The sequence below is a fragment of the Dendronephthya gigantea genome, unplaced genomic scaffold, assembly GCF_004324835.1.
Source record: "Dendronephthya gigantea isolate DGI-Jeju-01 unplaced genomic scaffold, DenGig_1.0 000220F, whole genome shotgun sequence".
NCBI lineage: Eukaryota > Metazoa > Cnidaria > Anthozoa > Malacalcyonacea > Nephtheidae > Dendronephthya > Dendronephthya gigantea.
The window spans coordinates 61,982-84,327 of NW_021163230.1; the positions used below are offsets into that span (position 1 = coordinate 61,982).

The 22,346-nt window shown below is 35.2% G+C and overlaps 3 protein-coding genes across 4 annotated transcripts; 1 reads left to right on the forward strand and 2 right to left on the reverse strand.

The window, feature by feature from the left end:
* Window positions 1-295: 295 nt before the first annotated feature.
* Window positions 296-3,049, reverse strand: LOC114540135 (lactadherin-like). The gene is made up of 3 exons (XM_028560418.1): window positions 2,805-3,049; window positions 1,120-1,445; window positions 296-614 (listed from the first exon to the last, which is right to left on the reverse strand). Exons 1-3 carry the CDS (start codon window positions 3,028-3,030, stop codon window positions 474-476), a joined length of 693 nt encoding a protein of 230 aa, XP_028416219.1. The 5' UTR covers window positions 3,031-3,049; the 3' UTR covers window positions 296-473.
* A 7,419-nt stretch (window positions 3,050-10,468) lies between these two features.
* On the reverse strand, window positions 10,469-20,449 carry LOC114540129. 2 transcript variants are annotated; one of them, XM_028560409.1, is made up of 7 exons: window positions 20,366-20,449; window positions 19,348-19,420; window positions 18,577-18,677; window positions 13,814-14,000; window positions 13,119-13,225; window positions 11,056-11,242; window positions 10,469-10,572 (listed from the first exon to the last, which is right to left on the reverse strand). In XM_028560409.1, the coding sequence occupies exons 2-7, from the start codon at window positions 19,394-19,396 to the stop codon at window positions 10,568-10,570; spliced, it is 636 nt and encodes a 211-aa protein (XP_028416210.1). In that variant the 5' UTR covers window positions 19,397-19,420; window positions 20,366-20,449; the 3' UTR covers window positions 10,469-10,567. The 2 variants fall into 2 exon arrangements, with proteins under 2 accessions (XP_028416210.1, XP_028416211.1); XM_028560410.1 differs by lacking the exon at window positions 20,366-20,449 and having other exon boundaries at window positions 19,348-19,518.
* On the forward strand, window positions 15,891-16,587 carry LOC114540130. Its single transcript, XM_028560411.1, has 2 exons — window positions 15,891-16,263; window positions 16,373-16,587. Exons 1-2 carry the CDS (start codon window positions 15,911-15,913, stop codon window positions 16,395-16,397), a joined length of 378 nt encoding a protein of 125 aa, XP_028416212.1. The 5' UTR covers window positions 15,891-15,910; the 3' UTR covers window positions 16,398-16,587.
* Window positions 20,450-22,346: the final 1,897 nt, after the last annotated feature.

Below are 22,346 nucleotides of genomic sequence, written 5' to 3' on the forward strand. Positions count from 1 at the left end.
TTGTAACATTGCAAATGTTTAATCTAATATGTTGAACCAAATCCAATGCGATTGAACGAAATTACGGCAAACGTTTCAACGAACGGTAAATCAAACGGTTGAACGCTTTTGGACCAATTTTCAAACGATTTTTCCCAAGCGTTCGAACGGGCAATTTCGAACGATGAACGATCTCGAAAATCGTTTCAACGAACGCTTGAAGCGTTTGAACGGCAAACGAACGGATAACGAACGATATTTTCGAACGAACGAAATAGCGTTAACGTATGTTTTCCTGTGGAAGGTCACATATAATAAATATAGTTAAAGTAGTCGATTTTTGCAAAACAATATAGATGCCAATTTCATTTATTGTTTAGTTATTAGATTAAACATTCAAGCTAGTCTACAAATTAAAGCTAAACCAGTCTGTGATTACCGCCTTTAAGCAACTATTGGAAATTTACTCTAAGGATGTTTCATGCACGTTCTACTCAGTAACAACCGTACAACTCGAGTCTCATTGTAGGATAGTTTTTCCATGATTTCGGCAACACACGAATGTATCGAGCTTTGATTCCAGTTTTAAATGTGTGGTTAACAATGGAGTTTTGGTCTTGGTTGCCTTGAAAAACCTGCAAAAAAACACAAGGATTAGTTTTATTAAAATTTATAAACTTTGATGAATCATATGTAACACTTTTCCATGCAACCAGGGCCGCATTTGTCCACCCGTACTGAGGGACAACAATGCAATGTTTAGCGCTTAAGTCCGTGTGGAAGTTTTGCTTTATGCAGTTTAAGCAAAAAAGTCACGTGGTAAAAACTGCCATATTAAAACTTCACTAGCATGCACTTTATATATTGCGCGTAATTCCACGTTAACATAGAAACAAATAGCCCCTTTAAAATATTATAACGTTTTTAATCACTTTTTTAACACTTTTAAATAATATTATAAAATTACTACTTAAAAAATTCCATGTGACCATCATGCATGCATGCACGTACATGTAATATTATAGTAAGATTGATAATTATACGACCCACGCGAAATTTTAAATTTCGTTAAATTTTAATGGAAGAGCATGTGGATAGGCAAAGCGAATTGCAAAATATATGTTTTATTTATCTGATTACCTTTGCAGTCCCTGACTCTTCATAAAGAGTCCAAGTACCACCATTGTTGCTGTAAGAAATCGAGTAAGAGATCGCCCACTCTACATGGCTATAACATGTTCCTTGAGTTGAAAATCCTATGACAGTTGTGTTTTGTCCAAGATCAACTTGTAACCACGAGCCAACTCTTCCTGCTGCAGTTGGTGCCCAACAACAAGAACTGCCAGTCTTATTCAATCTTGCGAAGTAAGGATAATAAGAACTACCAAAGGTTGACGATGCTGTGATTGCCGAATCGGGTATTTTGCCGCTTTGCATTCCCAATGGCTTGGGGTCTATGCATGGAACTAGCAGAAAAAAGTTGTATTTCAAAATATGATTGGCCTTCTTTATAAATACCATAATTATATTGGCGGGCGAAAAAAAGGTGGGTCATCGACGACTATCATCCAAATTAAAGATAGGCAACTTTCGCTAACGGATTAACAATGTAAGCAAATACGAGAATTATCGAAACAAAACAGTAAAATCAATAAAGATTTTTTAAAACATTTAACTAAAAAGCACTCCGATAAGATGTATTTGATGATATACATGTATATATACATGTAAAAGCTCACTCGCACTTATAAGTTTTTATTTTATTCAAAATGCCAAGAACTCTTTTTAAAGTTTAAGCGATGAAATAAAACCTTAAACGGTCGGTTAGCTGCTTGTAAAACGACATACCAAGCTCGTACTTGTCAAAATAACAATGCATTCTTACAGCAAACACTGAATAAGTAAAATATAGACACCTACTACTTCAAAGATTATAAACTACGAGCCAATCCTATTTCACCAACTGTTTCTGTGCTGTTATGATCTTTAAATCTTTTATTATTGTTTTAAAATTTGACTCCATGATCTCATTTTATATTTTTAAAAAAATAGTTTGCAAAATGACAGTTAAAATGCTGACGCTCTTAGTCTTAGCCAATCAGCAAGTTGTAGACGACCGTTCTTTCTTCGTTCAAATTTCGCGCATGCGAACAACTACCATGACCATTGAACGTCCATGACATTTGGGCAACTTTGGATTCGCCTATGTTCTGTCAGAATACCCGAGTGTAATTCCTAATCTGCGGGTGGGATTAGAACCCTCGCACGGCGCTTCGCGCCGGCTCGGGGAAAAGCTAAAAAGACATTCATCGCCAGAAATCACGGACATTGAACAACCCCAACTATACCTTAAAATTAACCCATGTTCGAATTCGAAAATGGAGCGTTGTCGAAAGAGTTTTTCGGCAAATTATAAGGAATTAAGCAAAATATCCTCTAAAATTATATCTTTTTATTTAAGTAGTCCTTGCAAGTACTTGTAAAAGTTGCATGGCCGGAACTTTTGTCCGTGCGGTACCAAATATCGCACGTAGTGTAAACGGGGTTATGTTAAATCAGCGAGAGGTTGCAACTAAAGTTGTGAGCAAAATACACACGCATATACATACCGGAAAAACCAGTGGCGGATCTAGGGGTGTGCAGAATAAATTACACAGCTTGATTTTTAATTCAAAACACATTAATAACAACGCTATTGGTTATAGATTTGAAAAGAATATTTTTCATTAAAATCTACCAATGCGATTCTGGTTTTAAGCTGTAGTAATTTATTCTGCACATCTTTAGATCCGCCACTGGGAGAAACCACTATATTTGCACAGTACCTGTATTGTTCACACAAATAGCTTCATATGCAGCACTATACTCTTCAACTGCTTTCAAAATATCTCTGCAACAGCCTGGAGGGAGATTGTTTCCTGGAGCGCACAGCACTTTTTCTGCCTCAATCTTCTTGTCCACTATCGACTTGATTTCTCCACAACAGATTGCTTCGCCGTGACTGATCATACAAAAAATACTAGCGAAAAGAAATAACAAAGTGTTACCCATTTCTTCTGGTTTTGATAATAACTCGACTATAGCTGATTAAGTAAAAGTCAAGTCAAACTAATTCAGCTTTATAAAATATTATAAGTGTGGGTGGAACAAAGATATTATGTTCAGGGGCTTCCGAGTAGAGTGTTTTTAAACACCTTTGTATTTTCGTGCGTATTTTCAAACTAGTACATCCTTCCGTTATGATATCATATCCCTATTACAAACTATATAGGAATATACCGCAAATGATTTGGATCAATTCACGAGGTGTTTGATAAGCAATACAAAATCAATATTCTACATGACACAGTGCGCACATTATAGTACCAGCACAATAAAAGCTATTTTCTATAAAAAATCGAAATTTGATTTTTTAATAATATACATGGTCATGCATGCAACAGAGCAGATGTTAGAAGTTTTAAATCAGAGGCGGAAGTTTTTATACGCACCCCATATGAATAAACACACATAACGAAATTCAGCTTCTCATGGACGCCCTGATGATGCAATGATTGTTTGCCCAATGGCAATGCTTGGAATTAGCTTGCTTTTTAAAACGAAGCCTTATGCATGTCTTATACGCCGAAATAAACTCATTAAAAGAGGGCAAGAAACAGGGTCTGCCTACTAATTATTCGATACCAATTGTGTAACATCCATTTGCAAGTAAAGTACCTCTTCAAAACGAATAATTTATTTTTACATATGATATTTCAGTTGTATACGTACGCCTAATTGGAACTAAGTAACAACCACGTTTCTCAATTTAATAGAATCAGATCTGTTCCACGCTTTATATACACTGGAAAATATCAAGGTCTTCAAGTGTTCAGAGAGAATTGCAAAATCTTTTTATTGTCTCATATCAAACAGCGGTTTCAAAATCTCGTTACAGATTAATCGTGGCCTTTTCGGTCCTTGTGATATTTTGATCAGAACGAAATAATTTTTACATATTTGCCTAACAGTTGTGGCATATTATACCTATATTACAAAATTTAAAAAAATTGGTCCGCAGGAGCTTTATAAAATAAATCGATTGTATGTAGGAATAGATTTGTAGCTGTATTTTGTGTTTAAAAAATAACGCTTTTGGAATAATGGATCGGGAAGAACTGAATAAATACTATATGAAAATACATTCGCAAATAATCGCGCCTTTTTTTTTTTTTTTTTATATAAACATATTCATTGACTTTAGTGTTTACCCAAGAGCGTGCACGCTCATCGAGGGGCTCACACTACATTTGACATTACAAATAATTGTAAACAAACACTTACAACAGGAGAAGACGAACATTACAAAAAAAAGAAAAGAAAAACCAACAGCAAAGGTGATAAAAGCTGGTTCAATTGAAGGTTCAGAAGTAAAAAATTAATTCTTAGAAAAACGATTAGTTTGCTTAATGTATTTTTGAACATGCATAAATATACATCTATTACTATCTACACTCAAATCAGCTGAACCAAACAAAAATATTTTAGACTTTTGAGAATCCGACAAGAGATACCAGCCTTCACCATAAATATGAGCAGCAGCCGAGAGTAAGGATAATCTAAGAGCAGCATAACGAGGACAATATAACAAATAATGAATGACTGATTCACAAGAATCTCCACATAAACATGCTGGAGATAATCTACAATTAATTTTAAACAAATAATAGTTTAGAGCATTACAATTAATTAAGGCGCAAACGAGTGTGTAAGATAGAAGAATGCCTATCAATAGAAAAATCATAATAGCCAGTATAAGTTTGAATGTCAAAAAACGAAGTTAATGAGCTCTTAAATAAACCAATCGACTTTGAATTTCGATCATTAATATCAGTGCTATTCCATAATATAGTAGTTGAAGGAAAAAACGATTTTTTAAATCTTTCAGTTTTCACACCAAAAAGAGAAAAGTCAGAAGCATTTCTTAGGGATAGACCCGACCTTTGTTTTACTGTTTGAGGCAGTAAATCCAACAAATAATTTGGTGTTAGCATATTTACAATTTTAAAGTATAAAATAAGTTTATGAATGGATCGCCTAGTTTTCATATCTTCCCAAGCTAATTCCTCCAATAACCGTACTCTACTAGTACCCTTCATAGCACCTACGACCACTGTTGCAGCTTGATATTGAACGTGCTCAATGAGATCGCTTTCATTTTCAGAGCAACCATCCCAAAGAACATCAGCATATTCCATCACTGGTCTGATAAGAGACTTGTACAATTTTGATAAAGTCTCTCTATTTAACTTAAACTTAAAACTTTTTAAAAGATTAAGTTTTTTTGACGCTTTCTCATAAATATTGAATATATGTGCTCTCCAAGAAAGATTTGAAGATAGGGCAACCCCTAAATGCTTATGATTACTAACTATTTCAATCGGCTCATTTGCAAAATATAACGTTGGATGTGCTGGTTTAAACATTTTAGCGCCTTTCACGTCCTATGCTACTGACTCTTGAAAATGGTCAGTATAAGCGGTACGTATGAGGCCGTACGGACCGCGCGAGATTTAAAAGCACTAACGAAACGCTAAAATATGAATTCAGACCGCAAGAAAAAAATTAATCTATTATTTACCAGTTTAGTCGCTCCGTATAGGGAAATATTTCCCTCGGTCTCAAAAATATTTCCCTATATTGATCACGCCCTTGCAACAGACTCTTGAAAATGGTAAGTACTGTCAAGTGTCTCGATAATAGCTCACGGAATACACCGCGAATGATTTGGACTCGGATACGAGCTGTTTAAACAATAATGAATAGGGCATTAGTATTCTACATGATAGGGTAATGACATACATGCAAGTAGGAGAAACGGTGTAAATATGCTCTTTTCTACTAAATATCAAAACGATTTTTATATACGAATAATGATTTTTCGAAGTTTAAGTCAGATTGCCGATGTTCTCATATGCTTTTCATAAAAATATGCATTCCTAATGGGATTACTTCTCGATGATTTTTTGCTCAATGATTCAAATACGCTCGCTTTTCAAAAAAATCTGGGAGCACAAAACAATTAAATTGGAAAAGAAACAGGGACTGTCGACTAAGGAAAAATAACTCTTCCAAAGCGAAGAATTTATCTTTTCATATGGTATAACGGTGTTTTTTGAATAATTTCAGTAATTTGTAATATTTTGATGGAACGAAATAATAAAAAGAATTTTCCGTAGCTGTTCTGTTATATTATAACTATATATAACTATATTACAAAATTGATAAAAACTCTTCCACAGGAGCGTTATAAAATTAATCGATTGTACAGGATGGAATATAACTTAGCATCAAAATTAATGTGGTTAACAACTGCCTAAATTAGACAAAAGACTACTTGACGTTTCGATCTGAGGGCCTTCCTACTATGAGAATAAATTGACCTATAATTGATCGCGCCCGACACACCTTTGCAACAGACTCTTAAAAATGGTAAGTACAGTCAAGCGTCTAGATAATAGCTCACGGAATACACTGCGAATGATTTGGACTAAATCAAATCACTGCGTTGTGTTCTAAAAATTCGCGAGAAAAATACCTCTTGCAAACGAATAATTTATCTTTACATATGTTATTACAATGTTTTTTGAATAATTAATAATTAAATTTTGAATAATTAAATCAGTAATTTTTAATATTTTGATGAAACGAAATAACTGAATTATATATTATGAAAATACATTCACTTATAATTGATCCCGCCTGTCACGCCCTTGCAACAGACTCTTGAAAATGTTAAGTACAATCAAGTGTCTCGATAATAGCTCACGGAATACACCGCGAATGATTTGGGCTAATATATAGTACGAGCTGTTTATTAATGAATACGAGATCAGTATCCTACATGATAGGGTATTGACCTACATGCAAGTAGGAGGAAAGGTATAAATATGCTATTTATGTAATGTGATTTATTTTCGCATAGATATGTTGCCAGCCATGAATTTTGCATACCCCTTCCGCAGCTTAGTTTTCTGAGCATGAATTAATTGTGACACATTAAATTTTACGCTGTTTTAGGATATTTTTTGCGAGGAGAAATGGCTCTCCTAGCAGGTTTATTTTTATTAAACCATAGTTAATAGAAGAGATATGGTTAGGCTAGCATACCACGTGACAAAATATGTTATTATCCACATTTTAATTTGATCATGTGACCAATAAAGGGGATAAACCCCTGAAGCTCAAATTACATTTATGAGCGAATATGCCATACTTCGCACGAATACGCTATTCGTATCATGTTATTTTAACCATACTTTATTGTCGAGTAACATTTTCATCTTGTTAACCAATGTAATTCAGTCTTTTATTACAAAACTGGTACTTGTAATAAATCATAAATAAAAAAAACATGAACGGTTTTCTGACTTATTGATGGGCTTAAAACGTTGGACACTGAGTCTCGTTTTCTTAGGATCCCTTTTTCAGCAAGGCCTTTGATCACATTAATCAACACAATGTTTTGGTTAGAAAATTGCTCTCGTTTGGGGTGAGAGAGTCACTGATTCCATGGTTTGCGAATTGCTTTCTAATCCCCGCCAGTTTGCTATCAATATTGATGGTCAGCATAATTCTGAATGGGTTTTGTTAATGGTAGGGCCCTGAGGGAACATAGCTTGTTATGATAAATGACTTGGAGTTAAAACCACAAAATACAAATCATTGGAAATGGCGATGATCGAGCAGCTTTTCAGGAGAAAAGGTATCGTCCATGACCTAGAATTTTAATAACTTTAACTGTAATATCAACTGGAACGCGAACTCCTGAAGTTCAACGTAATACTTAGCTGAAGCAAATTTAAGAGTTTGGACACTGTTTCTCATTCAATTCATATCAAAATTAGCAAGTGTTTGTATTTTACAAAAATCTAGACATTCCTAGGTAATTGTTTTCTACGTCAGGCTCTCTCAAACGTTCAAAACTACCTTCAAATCATATTTGACTTCAAAGATGGCGGCCGTTAGCGTTCTAGGTTTTATTACAGTTCATGCATTAAAAATAACCAATTGCAAAAAGCCATCACAACATTCCTTTGAACTTCAAAATGGTTTTTGAATGGGTAAATTTGTATTTTGATAAAACAAATCTCATCTCGGCTGCGATTCCTGCAAAATGTACAAAGTACTAAAAGTACTAAAAGTCTAAAACATCTGGCGTTCATACACTAGTAGATTTCGTAATGTTTTGATGTTTTGAATGTTGAAAATTAAACATTATACTTAAAAATTAAATTCATAAATTGCCTGTTGATTGCAGCAGCTAGAGAAAAACGAGTGAAATTTACTACACTTCATTTTACAGTTTACTGCATTGTATAGAAGTCTCAGGCAGTTATACATTTTGACATTCCTGGCTCATTTATACATCCTTTAAAAAGAGAACGATGCATTTCAAGTTGCAACTCGGTAACTTAATTTACACAATCTCGCGTAAGCGGAAATTGACGAATCATGTAATGCATAATTATTTAGACGTCCGCCTACGCAAATTCAGTGTTTTGTCAACAGTCGCTAACAATCGAGTTCAGCAATACGGCAAGAGCAATACTTACCGCGAAACGTAGGGTTTAATTTACGAGGTTCAATTTAATATTTTGGTATTGATATGGCAAGCACTGATTCAATAGCCCGGAGTTTTTTATTAGCTGCCTGCATATATGTTCTTTACAAAATTGTGAAATACTTCACCAGTGAAACAAATGAAATACAAGCAAGGTCTCGTTCAAATAAACGTCGCCTTGGAGTTTCTGAAGAGTGTATGGATATTCTTTCTACGGAGAAACCTGGTGCATCGAATATATGCTTAGCGATATCAATAAAGTCAGAAGAGTGCTTAGTTCGACAGCATGTTTGCGACGCTTTGATACTCTTGGCCAAACGTCAGCCAATGCTTCGAGCAGTCATAACAACAGCCACGAGTGGGGATAAATATTTCGAAATCAAGGATATCAATGAAGTCATTACAATGTTAGATATTACAACTTCTGATGTCAAGGCTTCAGACTGGCAAGATGTCTGGTTTGAATACACAGCAAGAAAGAGTGGAAATGGTCTGTTATGGCGAGTTGTAATATTAGAAGAAGAGTTTATATTCGACACTCAGGAATATATGAATACGTTAATGTTTAACTTTGAACACTCTTGTACTGATGGCGTGTCTTCAATAAAGTTTTGCAAACAGTTTCTCCACAATATGAACGAACTCGCGAACGGTACCAGCGGTGTTGACCAGGAAATCTCAAGAAGCAAATCGTTAGAATTGTTGCCAGAAGTCCACGAGATTGTCACACGCGGTCGAATTTGGCATTCATTGTACAATCTGTTGTTAACTTATTGCTGCCTAAGACCGATATTAAGATTTTGTATGAAGAAAATTTTGGCTCAAATAATGGAAAAGAAACCGAATAATCCGTATCACGAACAATTCCCACCAGATCCAAAATCCATTAACACGCGTGCTCCATGTCGGTTGAATGTAAAGGTATTCAGTGAGAAGGAAACCAGTGATATTATTCAAACATGCAGGGCAAATAATTGCACAGTAACTGCAGCTGTCATAACAGCGGCACATTTGGCATTCTGCAAGCTTTTGGATTGTGAAAAATCAAAAGATTCGAAAATAGACTATCTATTCGCTATCGATGGTCAGCGCTTTTGTGATCCCAAACCAAACAAAGATTATCTGGGACATTTTGTGTATATTCAACAAAATTGTCACATGAAGTACATTGCAGGCGATTGTTCTAACTTTTGGAAACTCGCTAAAGACACTACCGAGGAAATTAAAACTTGTGTCAAGGGAAGGGGATGTGTAGCAGAACTGACTGTAATAAGTGGATTAATGAAAACAATAGAATTGATGAAATTATTTTTCAATGACAAACTATTTCCTAAATCCAGCTGCAATTTCATCTCAAGTTTCGGATCTTTTAACTTGGAAAATGACGGAAACTATAAACTCAACGCATGTTTCATAAATAATCTTGTGCATGGTTCAAATTGCACATTTTCTCATTTCATTCATACAATTAACGGGAAAATGACCTGGCAAATTCCAAGTAATCTTACAGTTCACAGTGAACACGCAGATGCGTTTGCAAATCATTGTTACGATAAACTTATCGAAGTGTCGCGTAGTTGAGATTCAATGCGTTCGGAAAATACGAGTTAATGCATCAATTTACTTTCGACAAAAGCTGCTGTAGTCAAAATGATATTGTTATGTTTACACTATGAGAGTTTAAACAGAATTTTTGTTCTCTGAACGCAGAGATTAGTCTTAATTGCCTTGGAATGGTAGAGCTGTTTATTGCAATGAGCGTGTATCGAATATGCCATATGACATGCCATCATATTATAGTCTTACAAATACAATTTCAGAACAGCTAGCATGCATGCATGCATGAAAGCTGTATCTCTCCTTTTAATTCCTTTGTAAAAAGTGCATACAATTACATGGCTGCACTTTAACTTAAAATTAAACCATTCATCGAATTATCAGCATGCATTGTGAAGAAGGGATTGTGTGTTGCTGAAGCTTTTCTTGTCAAGCTAAAAAAAACCAAACAGCAAGTCAAAGTTTTGTGCTTGATTTGCAACTTTAGTCACAAAAATTATTTGAATAACACATAAACAATAACAAACATAGTCAGTCATGTACATATATATTATGTATCAATTTTTTAATCACTAGCTTACATGCTGAGACATTTGAGAGCAAATACTCCTATTATAGCAGCCATTTATATAGTGTCATTGTATAAGGATTAAATATTCAGTCGAATTTGTGCCGGGATGATATATGCCGTAAATGGCATGATGGATACCAGGAGGCAATTTTATTCGCTGATTGGAAAACCAATATGGTGGACTGCGCATGCTCTGAAATAATCTTGTACATGCTGTTGATAACAATGAAAAACGCAACTTTGTTGTAACTGCATGTGTTCAACGTCATTTAACAAGAGAAATTATTCCCCTATATATTAACAGAAGAAAGTTTTCAAAATTTGTGGCTTGGTGGCTTGTACTCACGTTTGTAGCAAAGAAACTGGATTTCGTAGTCTTCACATACTTGGGTTTTGCTGTTTACACAAGCGAATCCCGTCGATGAACATCGATAGGAAGATCTAATTTGCTGATTTGCCTCATACCAGGGTTTATTGCTGCTCTTTACTCTGCAGTTTGCACCAACTGGCTCAAAACCAGCTTTGCAAGGAGGCTGCACAAGTAGAAAGTGAGAGAAAAATTCAATAATTGGTTACTGGATCTCACTTGGTTACTAGATTCGTTACTAGATTTAGTGAAATTACAAAAATAAGTATGTAAATTATATGTAGAAACCCCTCGCATGTTTTCGCCCTCTATGAGTATCGCCCTCGTAACTGAAAACCTCATAAATTATACCCATTTAAAGGGCCTAACAGTTTATTTCAAAAAATGAGGTAAAATGAGGCATTCATTTTTGATCGAACATGGAATTTTTTTTAAAACCCAAGTAGTTACCAATGGACCATTTCTCTTCATATGCATCAGTCTAAAATGTTGAACTGGAAAAATTCACCACTTCTAAGATCTACAGGGTGTATCAAAAAAAATGTCCTAAATGTAAAATTTTCGTTTTTCAGGATATTTTGTAGAATTTGGCAAATTTTTGTTTTCCTAGAGATAGTTAAGACCTATCTGGTATACCCATGCCAAGTTTGGTTTTTCATTAACAAAATTATGTTACCGAGGGGTGGTTCCTTTCCACTGATATTGAGAGGGCTTGCGCGCGAAAATGTGAAGCTGAAATGCAGATATTATTTAGCTGTTTAAAAGTAGAAAAGCTTTTTAATAAACTGTCAAAGTTTCAGGAAAAATAATGCATACTGGGAGCAACGCGCGACCTTTAAAGGTGACAAATATTTCATTGCGCGCAGTGGATTAAATGCATCGTTAATTTTCGCGTGACCGATCTCAGGCAAGGCTGTGCAAATGAATAAATTAAAGCGAGAAACTGAACATAAAAACAAAGCGATTTATTCGTGATGTTAATCCTCAGCATGTCCACCATTTCATTCTAAGCAAACTGCGGCTCGTCTGAGCATAGTAAACACTGAACAGCGAACCGTTTGTCTGTCCATTCACCTAGATCTGCCGGTGGGAGCGTAGGCGATTTGCAAGAAAGAATTTCAAACGAAATGGAGAATTTGAGGCAGAACTGTTCGCCGTTCAGTGTTTACCATGCTCAAAGGAGCCGCAGTTTGCTTAGAAAGAAATGGTGGAAATGTCGAGGATTAACATCACGAATAAAAATCTTGTTATTAAATCGTTTCGTCTTTTTGTTCAGTTTCTCGCTTTAATTTATTCATTTGCACAGCCTTGCATGAGATCGGTCACGCGAAAATCAACGATGCATTTAATCCACTGCGCGCAATGAAATATTTGTCACCTTTAGGGGTCGCGAGTTGCTCCCAGTATGCATTATTTCTTCTGAAACTTTGACAGTTTATTAAAAAGCTTTCTTACTTTTAGACAGCTAAATAATATCTCAATTTCAGCTTCACATTTTCGCGCGCAAGCCCTCTCAATATCAGTGGAAGGAACCCCCCCCCCCCGGTAGCATAATTTTGTTAATTAAAAACCAAACTTGGCCTAGGTATACCAGATAAGTCTTAACTATCTCTAGGAACACAAAAATTTGCCAAATTCTGCAAAATATCCTGAAAAACGAAAATTTTACATTTTGGACATTTTTTTTGATACACTCTGTATAGCTGGATGGAGCTATCCCCTTCCCCATCAACATCCAAATCGGCCTTTGAACTCCCAAAGGAAGCATTTTACTCCAAAAAGAAACACAAATGATTCACTTCAGGCAACTTACGGCAAATAACAGCATGCAGGTATGTGGCTACCTACTCAGGCTGTATTTATCTATGTATTTTACTGCAAAAATGGACTGTTATTATGTCAATGATTGAAATGCAAATTATAGTATAATAGATGTGACAACATCTGGTAATAATTTAGGTTTATCGTAATAACATATTTTTGTAGTTAAAGCCAAACATGAATATAAGCGCTAATTTGTAGTAAGTATTCTTAAAACTTACATTATTGTCTCTATCGACAAAACCAGAATACAATTCCCAGTCTCCTGATGCAGATGGGTCATCGCGATCGAGCCAATGAGTCCAATAAATGTTGACATCAGCAGGAGCTGAAAATATTCCAGATGATGTAAACATTTAACTGGAGTAATAACAGTCATACACTTGCTTTTGGACAACGTAATTTTTAATCAATATAATGCAGATTTTGATTTGATAATTTGAAATTAACAATATTAATTTAATCCCATCAAATATTATCCGTAAATACTACATAACTATGTAATTTATAAGTAAAACAAATAAGCGTTTTTATCATATTTATCATTTTATAACGACAGCGCAGTCGAGCGTTTTAGATATAATAAATCGCGAGTTAAAGTGTGGATTGTAAATTATTTTAAATACACCGCATCCTTGTCGACCAATACATTTGCTCCATGTGTACAATGCTAATTATAGGAGGAAACATGTGTATAATTATAATAATGAACGTGACAAATTACAGGGGCTAAAGTTCAGTCGATAATTTTTCTTAAATTGTGAGTTGGAGATTGCATAATATGTTGATATGAACTTACGCCTTTTATGATAGTAATGCCTCCCATATCTTTCCGGTTAATTCGTATACTTAAAATTGTAAAAAAATGCGAATTTTTTGTGTACCGAAGAGGGCAAAATCTCTACTTGTTACTTACGTTTGTAACACAGGAACTGGATTTCATAATCCTTGCAACTTTGAGTTTCGCTGTTTACGCATGCGAATCCCCTTGGTGTACATCGGTTTAAAATAGAAATGTTTTGATTTGCTTCATACCAGAGCATATTGCTTCCCTTTACTCTGCAGTTTGCATCAACAGGCTCAAAACCGGCTTTGCAAGGAGGCTATATACAATAAGAAACCCAGTGAAAATATTTCAACACACTTCAGCATGAATAAATTACTGCATATGTTGGTTGTTTGAGGTATATTTTGTATGTATATATTTTGTAACGTTATGTATGTTTCATCTGAAAATTAAAAGAAAAACTTTGAAATGTTTTTTCGCACACAAGTAAGAAACTCTAGAGGCACTGGAGTTCAGGAATCGGGGGCGTAACTATAGTGACTACAATTGTGCGGTGAATATGAATATTAAGCCTTTCCCGATTGTGCCAGTGAATAAATAATTAATTTAATAGTCGATATTTTACTTAATTATTAGTGCGCAATTAGCAGTATGGATCATGTATAAGCCTAAAAGTTGCTCCCTGTTACTCAAAAAAGCAAAAGTTGCTCCAGGTCGCTGGAAAACAGAACAGTTATTCACAGGGGTGGATCCAGCACTAGTGCACTAATTTGCATGACACAAGAAAACTGGTCAGAATAGCAATTTTGTTTTGTAATGCAAATTAGTGCACTAGTGCTGGATCCACCCCTGGTTATTCAAATTTTAAAAAGTTGCCTAAAAGTTGCCGAGCACAATAGGGAAAGGCGAAATTGATATTCAGGTCTGCCCGACGAATAATTACCATTGCACTTACAAAAGAAATCTGTCGGGGAGAACTGCATGGATATATGAATATTCACCGCAATATTCACCGCCCAACACACACACTTATCGTGCTGGTTACGCCACTGTATGTTCAGGATGTCAAACAAAGGCCTTGGAAAAGGTACTCAAATTCTGGACCGAACAAGAAAATTCTGCATCAAAATTATGCCACAAAATACCTACATAAATTATGGTCCTCAAACAGGGGCGGATCTAGGATTTTTTTTACGTTAGTCAAAATTTTCGTAGGCCAATTTTCGTCACCAATCGTCCTCCCCCCGCCAGATTTATGAAATTTGTGAGGCTTTCCAAGCTTAATGCCAGGTTATAGTCTGCTAAATTCCTAGGGCACATGCAGCTATTGAATGCCACACAAAACATTGTGTAGGCACTGAAATGGAAGGTTTAAAAAGGGACGTTTTGTGGGCATAAAATGCATGTTTTTATAGCAATAGTCAAATTTCAATAATGGTAGAAATTTACCCCTTCGAACAGACCTCTCAAGAAATTTTCAGCTCAAAATGTTATTGTCTAGTGAAATGTAAGAACACAGGTTTATTACGTTATCATTGATCGAATTTGGTCAAAGCGAAATTGCTTTATATTTATATATTATAATGATTTCGCAAATATCCATAGCTTTCTAAATCTTTCAAACTGCAAATTACAGATTATTACACTACAGCAGCCTCAAAGCCTAGGTAAAATATATAAGCTAACGATAACATAGTTAAATTATCGGACCATTGTTTATATGAACTTATAGTATTATCAGAATTACAGAGTATAGTTTACATAAACATCAACATTGGATAATTTACCTTATAACAGTACACTTCTCAATTCGTCGAACACATGCGAGTATATTTAATACGAAAACATCCATCTCTCGACGACATGTTATTTAATAGTGTCATGAATATAGCGCCCGCATTAAAACTGTATATCGGTTTTTCTTTTGAATTCCCTTTCAAAGAACTGTACATTCGATTGCAAAACACGGGCTCTGATCGGTCATGATCGGTGATATTACTCACGGTCAAATATAAATGCATAATATAAATAAGAGATGCCTGCGAAGGTGGCTAGTCTGACTCTGATCGCTTGATCGGTCGTGATCGGTCAGGAATTAAACAGCCAATAAGAAATGAAGATCAGACCAGGGCGCCTATAAGATAGGGCGGCGAAACACACGGATGGCGTGTGGAAACATGTGTGATGTGCGGACCCCCCATGAAGATTCGAAAAACTGTTTTCAAAATGGCGGCGGGTTACTTAGATGACGAAGAACTTGAGATGTTTATAAGTTTGGATGACACTGATCTGGCAACAAATGACACAAATTCGTCATTTCCAGTTGGAAATACTGTTAATTTCAACGTAAAGGAGTTAATTGCTGTTCTTGAAAGGGTTTCTTCGTGTTTTTTATACTCGTCCCAGTCCGCTGGTTACCAAGACAAGTTTGTAAACATGGTTCCGTTTTATGGTTGTCGTATTCCAGAGAAAATTGTGAAAAAGGTTCAAAACATTATGCAACCATTTGCACGTGGAATCGATGTTAATGAACAAGGGAGTTATTTTCTAAATTTTCCAGCTTTAGGAGCTATGGCAAGGTCTTCAATTTTTTAATGGAAATTTTGTATATTGAAAATTCGAAAACGTTGTTGCGACGCGGTCTAATGCTCTTGCAAGTAAGTTAGCATTTTCTTGTTTTGTTTTTAGCTTGGCCAGGTCGACATTGCCATGACGAAAGAAAAACATATCATATTTTCAATTCGGAACGTTATCTAAGTATATAATATAATTTAAAGGGATTTTGTGTTGATATTTTCCGACCTCGCAGCCGTGAAAACAATTTTGTTGTAGAAAGTTTGAATACGTTCACTTCTACAAATGATTGCAAAAAAGGTTCAAAACGTTGTGTAGTGAAATTTGCTACAAATGTTTGTCAATATTCTGTACACCAAATCTTGAAGTATAATGCTTTTGGGGATTTTCCTCACTGAGAAAAATCAAAATGTGTATGATACATCTAAAAACATACCAAGTAGCCGTGCGTATCCGTAGTTTTAATTTGACAAATTCGGTCAGTTAACTTTTGAAGAAACAATTTTAAGACACAATATTAATAGAAAGAGTTATAAATTACACAGGAGAAATCTTATTTTAGATATCGCGTTTATGGTTTCAGAGATTGAGTGGTTTTAATCGAGCTTGTTAAAAACCAAGTAAATATTGTTTCGTTCGAGAATTTTTCGCCGACCGCCCCGTCCCAGTCCTAAAATCGCATCACACATGTTTCAACACGCCATCCGTGCGTTTCGCCGCCCTATCTTATAGACGCCCTGATCAGACCAACCTCCAAAACGATCACAATTTGTGTCGCCATGGAAACTATCGATTTGACCAATCAGATTGATGAAAAACGCCCATAACCAACCTCTAAAAGGATCAGACCAAACCTCCAAAACGATCACCATTTTTGTCTCCCTGGAAACCACCGAATAGGCCAATCAGATTGACCAGAAACGCCCCTAACCAACCTCCAGAACGATCACGATTGTGCAGTTTGAAATTTGAATTCAGAGCGGGGAAATCAAGAGAGATCAGTGTTAATTTAATTCATTCGGCCAGAAAATTAATTATGCCGCTGCAAATTTACAACTGGTCTGCGTTCAGAAAAATAAATATTATTTCACTTTCATTGAATCAAATTAGTGCGGAATTTTTACGTTAGTCGCGTGATTGGTGTGACTACCCCTAGATCCGCCCCTGTCCTCAAAAATATTAATTTCATGCACAAATACCCATGGAATTAGGGATTATTAGTACTCGTAACTTTTATTTAGTCATGCTATGCTATAATATTTTGGTATTATCGTAACTTAACGGACGGATAATCCACGAAATTGTAAGTACGGCAATAGATGGCTGTTTATACAACGTTTATATTTATTAACTTGGAGTGTTACTTTGTTTTTATAGTTGACTCTGTAGTATCTGTACAGTCATGAACCATACACGGCATATATTTGTTGAATATTGAAGTATTGAACGATCTATTATAATATCGCCTGTACGAGAGTTACAGTTAGTACAAGATTAAAGATTAATCGTCTGTCTATTGTGATGTTTCGCATGAAGTAGTGTCCCACAACGAGGGTACGAAACAGATGGGTATAGTTACAGATGATGCATTGATTAATTTGACATAACGATGATAATTTGTACTAATAACTGAAGGCTTTCTAACGAATAAACCCGAATTTTGATGCAAAATGCAAATGTATATATGTATATAAAGTATAATATAATGTGATTTAGGTAGTTTAGCTAATAAATTTAGTAAAACATTCAAATGAAGGTATAGCTATTTATATGTACACGCATACTTGCGCCAACACATGTTACCTGTTTGAAAATATTTCCTATTAGTCAATAATATCTTGCGTCAATCATACGCGCAACAGGCGTTCAGACTAATTCGTTAAAACCGTTCATAAACATAAATCGTTCAAACGGCTTCAGATTGAACGTTTATTTATCCGTTCGTATTCTCGACTTTAAACGTTCACATTTTTAGCTGAATTCGTCAAAACGTTTTTTGGGTTCGTTGAAACGTTGTGACAGATCGTGATATGCTAAATGAAAACGTCTTAGGGACATGCAGGGATACCGTATAAAACAACTTAAACTGATGTCGTGATCCCGAGAGTATAATTATTCTATGATTATCTTAAATTACATTCAAATTGTGTTAATTAACTTTACATTTCCGGCAACACAGCTAGAAAACATGTATTTTAGTTTTTGAGGATACCTTTCTTTTGTCGGACAACAACAAGAAATTGCGGGATAGTCCAATAATTTCTTATCAAACTTTCAACACTGGAAAATCACCAGACTTGCATTGCATAGTAACGTACCCCATGTTCTTCTTTCGCAAAGCTGTGATAGAGCTCCCAGTCCCCCGACGCAGATGGATCATCCCGGTCAAGCCAACTAGTCCAATAACTGTCTGCACGAGCTGAAAGACGAGAACATTTTATTGAATTAAACACTAAAGATGTTAATTGACAGGCGGATATGACTAACTGGGCCAAAAAACGTGAAAATCAATACTCAAAATATCACACACTGGCATGAAAAAGTTTATTAATTTGTTGAGTGATTTTTAGGGCATCATATGTATGCTTTTTAAAGGAAAATATAATGAACCTTTAACAACACCTGGAGCAAAGACCTTTGAATAGAGAACAATAAATATTTCAAGTTATTGTCCATGAACATTATTCTGCCGTATTTTTAGGGAGATTTCTTTTGTATGGATATTATATTTTTAATAAGTGGATAAGTAACTGAATATTCATGGCTCTGAGTAACAAACCAGTCATATTTAACTGAAAAATTAGCGTGACCACGATAGGAATCGAACAAGGGAGCTTTGGTTTTCTAGCTCAGTTTCCATCGTGATCAAACTAGTTTTTCAGCTTACCCGCTTGAAGACTCAGAGTAGCATAATCACAATATTAATTTCATATAATATACACTTGATGCTTATGCATGATTACTCCTCACAGCTCGATTGAATTTTTGCACTAGTTACGGTCACGTTTTGATCATGTTGAATATTTATATTTATTTCTCCCCCTTGAATAAAAAAGAAGACTATATAGAACATAAATTTGAATGCTTACCGGAGACTGCAAAACTGGTGAGAATTATAACTTCGAAAATAATTTTCATTTCCAACGTATGCAACAATCACTTCTTAAAACAATTAAGACAAAGAAAAAATTAAATTTACCTGTCATGTCGGTCATTTTTATATTATTGAGAATTAAAAGTAGGCAGTCTCGAGACAAGATTGGACAGTGACTGTCAATATGAATTTTTATAACATATTTTGGATCTCGCTTTGCGGGTGGGTGGGAAACAAATTACATGCAATTAGTAGAGGGGGGGAAGTGATAATGCAAATACTGTACTACATTCCATTGAAGAGATTCGTGAGACTGAGGAGGGGGCTTATACTAAATAATAAATAATTTAAGTATAGATACCGCATTTCAATGCCATTACAACCGTAATTATATTCCTGAGGTTTCAAATACGTTTTAAGTCATGTTAAACTATACTGGATTAACCGGAACCGAATGGTCAAGTCATCAAAATTAGCCATGTCAAAGTGAGTTTTACCCTAGCTCAAGCAAAAAATAATTATGATACCACGATTGCTTTAATATGATCAGCTAAATGAAAAAATTCTGGAGAGATAGATACCCTGGAACAACTTAACCTGATGTTTTAACTGTGCATGTGAATCTGACGGGACCGCACACCTTATAATTAAGCTTTTAGCTACGGCCCTGGAATCCGGTATAGTGTAAGACCACGTTATTCCAGTCACAAATTGAGTTGATATTCGAATGAGGAATGTTATATGTTCCATTACGATTGGTTCATTTAACCGCAGAAACACGTTCTTGAGCTGGAATATTTCAATGCAAATAGTTTAATTTTCAATTGAAGTGCATATTTAATGCATAAGCTGTAGCTATAATTTTGTAAAAGTTCAATCATTAAAAAGATGTCTCAATGTATTTTTAAACTATAGCTATTCCACAGCATAAATTATAAGCGCTTTTTGAGCAACCGACCCTTGGCGTGATGTGCAACATCTGAAGAAGAAATAGAAATTGATAAACTTCATACCTTTTAATAATGAAAACTGAGATTAACCATCTGGTGACCCTGTTACGAATTCCGGTTCAACGATCTGACTAAACACATCACAAGACAGCTCAACTTTATATGATTGAAGTGCAGGGGAAATAAGTAATGTCACAAGGAGAATGTTTTTCGTGCATATAATCCGGAAACATAGCTTATGTCCCTGAGTACCTCCTTATGATATTATTCCTCATACATAAATGAACTTTTCAGCACATTTATAATTATAAAAAAAACTTGCACGCAGACGTACACAAAAGTATATCGGCTGAAATGAACACTGACAAAAGGCTCGAATTAAGCAGTTAACTAAATTATTTATTATACACATGCATAATAATTATAAGCACTTTCATCTAGAGAAACCAGAGAGAACTGGTTTAAACGATGAGGCACGAGGTAAGGGATGCAGCACTTGCTGCGTGAGACCTCAGGAGCAAACGAATTATATCATGTGAAGATCTTAAGTTATTTAATTTATTGCAAATCACTAGTTTTGTGTTACAATTTTGAGCTGTAGTGATTTATTCTGCCTGTAACCCTGAGTCCGACAATGGAACATATGAAAAATTGGAATATGGTTGCTTAGGAAATAAAGATAATAAAATCCTGAAGCAAATATCATTAGCATGTCATTTTATGCCGAATCGCCTCACATCAAAATATTTACATCAGAACTTGTTGTTAATACCAAAGATAAACACATGCAGAAACGATAAAATGTTTGGAATTCGTGAAAATTGAAAGTTTTAAACAGAGGGATGGGGAAGTTTAAATCCCAAATTTGTAGTTAGAAAGCTCATGAGGGAAATTGAATTCTGCCAGTATCAATAAGTGGGGTGGATAAATTCATATTACTCATTTTCATTTGAAAATAAATAAATAATGTAAAACAGGATTATATAAATATGTCCCCTACACTTATCAAACTGGGGACGATACCATGTTGCTAAGGAAGTAAAGAAATATCCTTAGGTAATAAAGTTTGTTTGTCATAACTACACGCAAGTAATCACGGCATGGACGCCGGAACTGAGGGGGCAGCTATCGCACATGCGTTATGCCAGAAGCTAGGGACAAGAGGAGCAAAATATGCTCTTTTAATTTAAACTATTGCATTTACTTTGTTAATGAATTGCTTTAGGCAACGCTAGAAATGAAGCCAATAAAGAGCCTCACGAATACCCATTCGTCTGGCAAAAAAACACCCAGACACCGACATCTATGACGCCGAAATGTAATAAAGATAAATCGTGATGAGCCGAAGTTTGATTTCTCGCCACTATTCAATATGCGTTAACACACAAGTGCCCTTTGACGGAAATCTGGCCCAGCCCCTTTGCCTTTGCAACGTTATATAAAGACAAGCACAATTACATCTCATCAAATAAACATCTCCCAATTTACTATTCTGACCCTGTAAGTAAAATAATTTCCAAACACAAGTTACCATTATTTATTTTTTCTCTTATATATGACATCCTTCGCAAAGGATTCATTGGGATATTGTAAAGCTTAGGTTTGTAATCGATATGTATTAACTATGATGTCACATTGAAATTTAAGTAAATTAGGATTATATATGACACAAGTTTATAGCCCAGCAAGACTTGTAAACACATGCATACAGTATATTCCTCTAGATATAACAAACTCTCTTTTCCGTACGCAAAATGCTGCATTAATCTAGGGCTTTTCTTTATACAGTAAAAACAGCCTGACCGGTCCTGTTGAATTTCAGTACTACAAAATTAGCCAAATTACAGTTGTTAAATAATGCGTTTTAAAATCTCTGCATTCATGTAGCTATATCGTTAGCAACTTACATGCACTCACCAAGCAAGGGAACTGATTAACCGGTTTGACTATTTTAGACGCTTGATGGAAAGCGCTCCCTACATTTACTTTTACAGGCTTTAATTTTATGTACAAGTCACTTCGATAAGTTTATCGTGGCAATCCT